The 10,297-nt window shown below is 42.1% G+C and overlaps 1 protein-coding gene across 2 annotated transcripts in view; it reads left to right on the forward strand.

Moving 5' to 3' along the window:
* Positions 1–10,297, forward strand: part of map3k1 (mitogen-activated protein kinase kinase kinase 1, E3 ubiquitin protein ligase) — a 128,735-nt gene that overhangs the window by 97,006 nt on the left and 21,432 nt on the right. For both annotated transcript variants that reach the window (XM_043689029.1, XM_043689038.1), the window contains exons 12-13: positions 2,637–2,728; positions 4,903–5,098. In XM_043689029.1, coding sequence (XP_043544964.1) covers positions 2,637–2,728; positions 4,903–5,098 — 288 coding nt within the window. The remainder of the gene's footprint in view (positions 1–2,636; positions 2,729–4,902; positions 5,099–10,297) is intronic.

The raw sequence follows: 10,297 nt of genomic DNA on the forward strand, positions 1-10,297 counted from the left end.
GAGACATTTCTTCAGCCAGAGAGTGGTGGGCCTGTGGAATTCATTGCCGCAGAGTGCAGTGGAGGCTGGGACGCTAAATGTCTTCAAGGCAGAGATTGATAAATTTTTGATGTCACAAGGAATTGAGGGCTACGGGGAGAATGCGGGTAAGTGGAGTTGAAATGCCCATCAGCCATGATTGAATGGAGGAGTGGACTCGATGGGCCGAATGGCCTTACTTCCGCTCCTATGTCTTATGGTCTTATGGAGGAGCTGGTCAAAGTTGGTTGGAAGGGGAGTCTAGCAGGGAGGATGAAACCTCCTAGGCTGAGGGTGAGGCAACCATGGCTAACAAGGGATGTCAGGGACAGCATAAAAGCAAAAGCAAAAGAAAAAGCATACAAATATGGTGAAGATTAGGAAACCTTTAAAAACCTGCAGAGGTTAACTAAAAAGGCAATAAGGGGGTAGAAGATGAAATGAGGGTAAGCTAGTAAGTAATATAAAAGATGATCGCAAGAGGTTTTTCAGTATCTAAAAGGTAAGGGAGAGGCCAGAGTTGACATTGGAGCACTAGAAAATGGGCTGGAGAAGAAGTAATGGGGAACAAAGAAATAGAAGAGGATCTGAGTAGATACATTGCATCAGTTTTCACAGTGGAAGGCATGAACACAATACCGGAACTTCAAAAGAATTGGGGCAGAGATGACAGCAGTGGCCGTGATGATGAAGGAAAAGGTGCTGGGGGAGCTGAAAATTCTGAAGGTGGATAAATCACCTAGACCAAATGGACTACACCCAAAGTGGAGATTAGGTTAGATTCCCTACAGTGTGGAAACAGGCCTTTTGGCCCAACAAGGTCACACTGACCTCCATAGAGTATCCCACCCTGACCCATTCCCTATATTTACCCCTGTCTAATGCACCTAACACGCCCATTCTGAAGGAGATCACTGAGCTGATTGTAGAAGCATTAGTGATTTTTCAAGAACCTTTGGAAAAAGGGTGCATCTCAAAGGACAGGAAAATGGCTAATGTAACATCCTTGTTTAAGAAGACCGAGGAAAAATGCAGGAAACTATAGGCCGATTATCCTGGCCTCTGTCCCTGGTAAGATTTTCAAGTCCATTATTATGGATGAGATTGCAGAGTACTCAGAAGCGCATGGTAATATAGGGCTGAGTCAGTATGGCTTTGTGAAAGGGAGGTCATGCCTGACAAATCTGTTTGAAATATTTAAGGAGGGAAGGTGTAAGTTAGACAAAGGGAGCAAGTGGACAGTAATCTATTTGGATTTCCAGAAAGCCTTTGATAGGCAAGTTGTGAAATAAGTTTGGAGTCTGTGATGTTAGGGGCAAAGAAATGGCATGTTCAGAGGATTAGCTGACTGGCAGAAGGCAGATAGTGGGAATAAAGGAGTGTTTTTCAGGGTGCTCTGCAGGTGTCAGTGTTGGGATCACGACTATTCACATACGTTTTAACAATCTGGACAAAGGAACAGTTGGTGTTGCGGAAATGGGGAGACTGTAGAAGGATTGGGACAAGCTAGGAGAGTGGGCAAAAAGTAGAATATGGAATGCAGTGTGAAAAAGAGTGAGGTTATGCACTTTGATATAGGCGCAAACTATCTTCTAAATTAGGAAGGTCTTTGGAAATCTGAAGTACAGGACTATCTTAAGGTTAATATGCAAGTTCAGTTGGCAGTTCGAAAGGCATAGGCAATGTTAGCATTAATTTCAAGAGGACTAAAATACAACAGCAGAGAAATACTGCTGAGGGTATATAAGGCTCTGGTCAGACCACAGTTGGAGTACAGGGGAACCTTGATTATCCGAACGAGATGGATGTGCATTATTTCGTTCGGATAATCGATCATTTGGTTAATCGATTAAGTGCCTTTCCTCTGGGTGTCAGGGTTGTTAAAGTCTGCTCCCTGTTCAGGAGACTGCTGCAGCACACAGCGTGTGAGACACCACCCCAGCTTGGGGGCTGAATTTATATCCTTTATATACCCTCTGAAACATTACAGATGATCAAACCTCTCTGAAGGCTTATCTTCTGTTTTAAAGTTCCTATTTGGTTGGCATGGTTGTACTTGCTTTCTTTCAAGCAAGCTTCTGCATCTTTTTAGTTAATGTCTGTGTGTGCAAAACTAACAACTGATTGGTCACTTTAAAATGTATTCTTTAAATGTGTGCATTCAAACAGCCTTGTAGAATGTCTTCCTCTCGAACAACTTCAAAGCCTCCTTGTTTTGGAGCTTTTTTCATCTATGCCATTCAAAGTGACTTTTAATCTGCCCTGACTAATTTGGAGACAACTCAAATACACTGCTGTACCTACAGACCTTTTTCCTGTAAATAACCTGCTTTTCTTTCCCCTCTCCAAAGAAATCTATGCACTTCCTAAACTTATGGATGTTTCTCTTTCTACAATAAGTTTTTTTTTTTCTCCTCTCTCTTTTCCATCATGGGGCAGTCCGTTGCTTGGCAAGAGCTCACTTTTTTTTTCTTTTTGTTTTCTAAAGCACTGAACTATTCCAAGATGCTTTTAATGTAAACTACGCAAGTATTAAATAGTAATGTGATAATGTTAGAAGGAAAAACAATATTATACGTACAACTTCATTTATCCTTTTTATGCATTTGATTTTTCAGTCGTACAAGCCAACTTTCTGTTTCGACACTGTTGGAATTGTGCAAAGGCCAGTCAGGAGAGCTTGCTGTGAGCAGAGAAATTCTTAAATCAGGCAAGATACAGTTGGTATTAATATTTACTTGTGTATTTTATGCTGCACCTTTTATGTAAGCGTCTTGTTAAGAAAATTCATTTCTCTCAAGCTGCCTGTTTTGCCTGTTCGATGCATCTCATTCATTGATGTCCTTTGGGAAAGAAAACTGCCATCTGAGGTCTGTATTTTCCAGGTAACTCATTTCTCCTATTATAGTGACATTCCCACATAAGAAAATATTTGAGAAAATTATAACCAACACACATGTAATTCAAATAGACTAGGTGTGGAAATCTCACTGTTATGAGAAAGGAGTTGCTTGGAAACTGCAGACCTCCAATTCCAGTAGCCTCTCGATCACTAATGGTAAACTGTCATCAGGAACTGAATGAGCATTGGAATTGTCAGGAAAAGGGTCATCTCTGAATCTGGTGAAACCCTGGGAAAATTAAACTAACCTGGTGGTCAGGGAAGTGTTAGGATATTGTCCAAATGAACCTCCACTCTGACAAGATTCACATCAGAAATTTTTATGAAAACTAAAAGGCTGTAGTTTTGAATGTGTCGTTACGTCCTGGCTTAATAATTTGTTGGAAGGTAGAAGACAGGAGGAATAATGGTAATGTACCCTGATTGACATGATGGTAATGATTAGTTTTCACCAGAAGTCTGCTTATATTGAAAGTGATGATAGGTTAGGAGTCATAATGATTTGTGTAGGCAGTATTGAGAATTTATAAAAGGACGTAAGTTGAATGATTCGGCAAGACTAGCAAGTGGAGTTCAGGATTGGCAACTGTGCGGGCATCCACTTGGATCCAATGAGATTAATTGGATTTTTTTTCCTAATAACAAATAACAAGTATGGTATTAAAATGCGATTTTGAAAACCATGTATGCACAGATGAAAAAAGCAATCCAAATGGCAAATTGCATTTTGCTTTTGTTTTTAGAATGCTAAGTAATGCTTCTGACATACTGGTGGCACGATGGCTCAGTGGTTAGCACTGCTGCCTCACAGTGCCAGGAACTCTGGTTTTATTCCAGCCTCAGGCGACTGTCTGTGTGGAGTTTGCACATTCTCCCTGTGTCTGCGTGGGTTTCCTCCGGGTGCTCCGGCTTCCTCCCACAGTCCAAAGATGTGAAGGCTAGGTGAATTGGTAATACTAAATAACCCAAAGAGCTAGGTACATTAGTCAGGGGAATGGGTCTGGGTGGGTTACTCTTTGGAGGGTCGGTATGGACTAGTTGGGCCGAAGGGGCTGCTTCCACGCTTTTTTAAAAAAAGTATAAGCCTTGGAGGAGTAAAGTAAAATATTAATTGCAATAGACCGTGGCTTCAAGAGTTATGAGGATAGTAACCTTGTTTTTAATTTGGAGTGAGTGAGTATTGACTTAATTGAGGTATTTAAACTCAGGCATTTGAAAGGATTAGATGGTTTGTTTTCTGGTATGGAAAATCTAGAGCAAGGGACAAAATCTTAAAATTAGAGTTGAACCATTTAGGAATTAAGTTGAGCACTTACTCGCATTATGGGTAGTAGAAATCTGGAGCTCTCTTTGCCCACAGAAGATGATAGGGTTCAGTTGAAAGTTTTGAGATTACGATCATTAGATTATTATTAGATATAGTATCAAGTGAAATGGATTAAAGACAAGTCAATGGGAGTGAAGTATAGATCATCTATGATTGAACTTGAATGTTGGAACAAATTCAGATGGTCTGAATTAGTGGTACTGGAAAAGCACAGCAGTTTAGGCAGAATCGGAGGAGCAGTAAAATCGATGTTTTGGGCAAAAACCCTTCATTTCCTGATGAAGGGCTTTTGCCCGAAACGTCGATTCTACTGCTCCTCGGATGCTGCCTGAACTGCTGTGCTTTTCCAGCACCGCTAATTCAGAGTCTGGTTTCCAGCATCTGCAGTCATTGTTTTTATCAAGTTCAGATGGTCAAGTTATCTACTATTGCTAATTAGCAAATGTAATGGAGAGACGTGAGTGAGAACTGACATTTTTCATGCTATTGTAGTCAATGCTGCTGTGTGGTGTTTTTTTTCTCCATTCATAATTATTAATTGTACTGATTTGTAATATCCTTAACCTAACTTCTACATCGAGCAAGCATAATATTCTGTAGAGGTCTTGGTATAAAATTCAATGCTAAATATACACTTGTTTCTTCCTCCCTGCAGCATCCATTGGAGTTGGAGGTGTTGACTATGTCTTAAGCTGTATACTGGGCACCTCAACAGAATCTACTAATTGGCAGGCTTTGCTTGGTCGTCTGTGTCTCATCGATAGACTTTTACTGGAATTTCCAGCCGAATTCTACCCTCACATTGTTTCTAATAGCGAGGATCCAGTTCAAACAGAACTTGTGCTAGAAAGGTAAAGGTATTTCCTCCTCATTGCTACCAAGTTGTGTAGGCAATGTATCATTTATATATGTATCATTTTGATAATTTTAGGATATTTAAGTTTTAAAATTAGAAGAATATTTGTCACATACTCACAAGTACAGTGAAAAGTTTACAAAGTCACTGCTTATGATACCATCCTAGGTACAAAAGGTATCTAGGTACAAAATCTTAGGGATAAATTGGAAGAATAAGAAAGTATAAAGTTCAAAATGGTAGTCCCCCTAAGCAGAGAAGACTGAACAGATGAGTCTGCGCTGGCCACCACTCTGAGCCAGGCCTGACCGCCACTTGGTATCGGGCCCCTCCACCAACTTTACCATCGGGCTGGGCCTTCTCACCTCAGGCATTGCTATTACTGCCCGAGGATGGGAATTAAGAAGGAAGAACAAAAAATCATGAAAATAAATAAGTGAAATGGATGGAGCAGACGAGATCTGGCTCAGGAGCCCTATTTGGCTGCCGTCTTGGATCTTACGTTTTCCACAGCTGCCCCTGGATTCTACTCAACTAAGCAATGTATTTTTATTTTGTTTGTTTTATAAATGTGTATAAGTTTTGAGTTCATCACCTCGGGAGATAATTTTCAGTAGTGTTGCACATGAATTTTGCTAATTTTTAGTGTAACTGCCAACATTGTTAATTCTGAGGAATTATAACTAGCTACCATGTAAGAAAACATTAGGCATCCTGTGAGCCAAATATTAGTCCACAATAATAGTTTTTGGTTGAAAGGGAAGAGTCATATTAGGTGTATTGACACTTCGTATTTAATTGGGGGCTTGAGCAAGAAACTGTGATCTAGTCCTTTTTAACAAGTTTTTGACAGCTGAGAACTACTCTCTAATGTGATAAATTAGTATTTCAAATGCACAGTAGCTGCCATTAAAGATACAGCTTTTAAAAAAAAAGTATTAGTTCTCACAAAATGCAAGTGGTTTCCATAGAAGTGGACGAATTGGCATAGCACCAAAGCATTAACAAAGTTTTTCTCTCAAATGCATGCTGAAAGAAATTTGAAGCTAACTAGACCTAGCAACATTGAAATGCTATAGTGTAACGTGGAAAAGTAAGTGCAATTTTAAAAAAAATTGCCACCACAAGTTGCATAATGTTTGTGGTTGAAATGCCCACATCCTGGAACTTTGACTTTAAAGTGGATAATCCAGGTCAAAGGATGCAAACATGGCAGATCCTTGAACTGTAATAGTTGCAGAGGTTCCTGTAAGGAGTACTGGCTGCTATTTAAAAATCCAACTTCACTGTACAACAACTTGGATTCTTGTTGGAATCTTTTACTTTGGAAAATTACTCCAGTGTGATTGAGGTATAGTAGAAAAAAAGTGAGGTTGAAGGAGAGGTTAGGAGTTTGACAGGTCGACCGCTGTATCCACAGAATCTTTTTTTGGCGGTTTCAGTTTCCTGTGGTCTACTGTGGCCTGAGCATATTACAGTGGAACCTCAATTATCCGAATACCGATTATCCAAAGGAGATCTCGAGGTCCCGATAGAAACATTACATTAGAAACAAAATGTGTTTCTAACTGAGATTGTGTCTTTTGTTTACAGGGGTTAAACAGGCACCGTCTTCAAATGACTGACCTCCCGTCCTCTCTCTCCCCACACTTTCCCTGATGTTCTGCAGAGGAGTGTAACCTAAAGCCACACCCCGCCCTCCCCCTTCCCCAGATAATCTGACCAACATTGTCCTGTACAGAGCAGAGGTGGAACCTGTCAAAAAGTTGTAGTTAAGTGTGTGTGTGTGTGTGTGCTATTTAGAGACTTATCCCACAAAGGCAGCAGCAGCAGTCTTGTTGGTGTCCAATCTGGCAGCCCTGGAGAGGGGCGGGGGCGGTGCTGAATGGGGATGGGGGATGTTTTGGGGGTGGGGCCGGGGTTTGCGGGGGGCAGTGTCGGGGGGAATGCAGAGGAAGGTTTTGGGGATAGGGCTGGGGGAATGCAGAGGAAGGTTTTGGGGATAGGGCTGGGGGAATGCAGAGGAAGGTTTTGGGGATAGGGCTGGGGGAATGCAGAGGAAGGTTTTGGGGATAGGGCTGGGGGAATGCAGAGGAAGGTTTTGGGGATAGGGCTGGGGGAATGCAGAGGAAGGTTTTGGGGATAGGGCTGGGGGAATGCAGAGGAAGGTTTTGGGGATAGGGCTGGGGGAATGCAGAGGAAGGTTTTGGGGATAGGGCTGGGGGAATGCAGAGGAAGGTTTTGGAAGTTGGGGGTGGGGTGGGGCGTCGAGTGCTGTGTGCTGCTGCAGTCTCCTGAGCAGGGAGCAGACCTTTAAAAACTCTGAGCCCCAGAGGAAAGGCATTTAATCGATTAATCGAATAATTGATTATCCGAACGAAATAGTGTTCGCCCATCACATTCGGATAATCGAGGTTCCCCTGTATAGTGAACCTTCTGGAATCAGGGGACTGCCAGGAAGCTAACTTTCCCATTTTAAATGAATGGGTTCACACCTATCTGCGGTTTTGGGCTTTTGCGGTAGGTCTTGGAACGTATCCCCCATGGGTATGTCAAGAAAAATCTGAAGTTTGGGGCTGAGGTAGGTGCCAGTTGGATTTGGGAGTGAGTAGTTGGAAATGCATGAAACCAGAATCTGAGAAACTCAAAACTTCATTGGGTAGCAGTACTAGAGAAGACTAGATGGGTGAGGGTGTGGAGTGATTTAAACATACAGAATAAAAACTTTAAATTTGAAGCACAGGTGCACTGGGCTTGTAAGTTAGTAAGTTACAAGCCCAGTTAACAATGTAAGTTAGTGAGGATCAGGATTGGTGAATGAATCTGTGCAGGATAAGATTCCAGGAGCAGTGTTTTTGATGATTTTATATTTGAGATATAGGAGGGCAGTAGGTAGAGCACTGGAATGCTCTCATCTGAAATTGACCCAAATTAGGGGTCAACGAGAGTACGTCGGCTTCCAAGAGATCCAATTGTGTTAGGGGATTCTATAGTCAAAGGTACAGACAGACGTTTATGACCAGCAGAGAAAAAGCAGAATGGTGTATTGTTTCCCTGGTGGCAGGATCAAGGATGTCTCAGAGAGGGTGCAGAATATTCTCATGGGGGAGAGGGGCCAGCAGGAGGCCATTGTCCATATTGGAACCAATGACATTGGAAGGGAAAAGATTGAGATTTTGAAGGGAGATTACAGAGAGTTAGGCAGAAATTTAAAGGGTAGTAATATCTGGATTACTCCCAGTGCTACGAGCTAGTGAGGGCAGGAATAGGAGGATAGAGCAGATGAATGCATGGCTGAGGAGCTGGTGTATGGGAGAAGTATTCACGTTTTTGGATCATTGGAATCTCTTTTGGGGTAGAAGTGACCTATACAAGAAGGATGGATTGCACCTAAATTGGAAGGGGGCTAATATACTGGCAGGGAAATTTGCTAGAACTGCTTGGGAGGATTTAAGCTAGTAAAATGGGGGGGTGGGACCAAGGGAGATTAGTGAGGAAAGAGATCAATCTGAGAGTGGTACAGCTGAGGGCAGGCAGAGACAAGGTAGGACTAATAAATTAAACTGCATTTATTTCAATGCAAGGGGCCTAACAGGGAACGTAGGTGAACTCAGGGCACGGTTAGGAACATGGGACTGGGATATCATAGCAATTACAGAAACATGACTTAGGGATAGGCAGGACTGGCAGCTTAATGTTCCAGGATACAAATGCTACAGGAAGGATAGAAAGGGAGGCAAGAGAGGAGGGGGAGTGGCATTATTGATAAGGGATGGCATTACAGCTGTGCTGAGGGAGGATATTCCCGAAAATACCTCCAGGGAAGTTATTTGGGTGGAACTGAGAAATAAGAAAGGGATGATCACATTATTGGGATTGTATTATAGACCCCCCCCTAATAGTCAGAGGGAAATTGAGAAACAAACTTGTAAGGAGACCTCAGCTATCAGTAAGAATAATAGGGTAGTTATGGTAGGGGATTTTAACTTTCCAAACATCAACTGGGACTGCCATAATGTTAAAGGATTAGATGGAGAGGAATTTCTTAAGTGTGTACAGGACACTTTTCTGATTCAGTATGTGGATGTACTTACTAGAGAAGGTGCAAAATGTGACCTACTCTTGGGAAATAAGGCAGGACAGGTGACTCAGGTGTCAGTGGGGGAGCACTTTGGGGCCAGTGACCATAATTCTATTCGTTTTAAAATAGTGATGGAAAAGGATAGACCAGATCTAAAAGTTGAAGTTCTAAATTGGAGAAAGGCCAATTTTGACAGTATTAGGCAAGAACTTTCGAAAGCTGATTGGAGGCAGATGTTCGCAGGTAAAGGGACGGCTGGAAAATGGGAAGCCTTCAGAAATGAGATAACCAGAATCCAGAGAAAGTATATTCCTGTTGGGGTGAAAGGGAATGCCGGATGACTAAAGAAATTGAGGGTTTGGTTAAGAAAAAGAAGGAAGCATATGTCAAATATAGACAGGATAGATCGAGTGAATCCTTAGAAGAATATAAAGACAGTAGGAGTATATTTAAGATGGAAATCAGGAGGGCAAAATGGGGGCATGAGATAGCTTTGGCAAATAGAATTAAGGAGAATCCAAAGTAGGGAGAGAATAGGGCCCCTCAAAGATCAGCAAGGTGGCCTTTGTGTGGAGCCACAGTAAATTGGGGAGATACTAACTGAATATTTTGCATATACTGGTCATGTCAATATTTACTGTGGAAAAGGATATGGAAGATATAGACTGTAGTGAAATAGATGGTGACGTCTTGCAAACTGTCCAGATTACAGAGGAGGAAGTGCTGGATGTCTTGACACGGTTAAAGGTGGATAAGTCCCCAGGACCAGATCAGGGTGTACCTGAGAACTCTATGGGAAGCTAGAGAAGTGATTGCTGGGCCTCTTGCTGAGATATTTGTATCATCGATAGTCACAGGTGAGGTGCGGGAAGACTGGAGATTGGCAAACGTGGCGCCACTGTTTAAGAAGGGCGGTAAAGACAAGCTAAGAAGCTATAGACCGGTGAGCCTGACCTTGGTGGTGGGCAAGTTGTTGGAGGGAATCCTGAGGGACAGGATGTACATGTATTTGGAAAGGCAAGGAGTGATTTGGGATAGTCAACATGGCTTTGTGCGTGGGAAATCATGTCTCACAAACTTGATTGAGTGTTTTGAAGAAGTAACAAAGAAGAT

This window comes from Chiloscyllium plagiosum, chromosome 1 (genome assembly GCF_004010195.1).
Source record: "Chiloscyllium plagiosum isolate BGI_BamShark_2017 chromosome 1, ASM401019v2, whole genome shotgun sequence".
Taxonomy (NCBI): Eukaryota; Metazoa; Chordata; class Chondrichthyes; order Orectolobiformes; family Hemiscylliidae; genus Chiloscyllium; species Chiloscyllium plagiosum.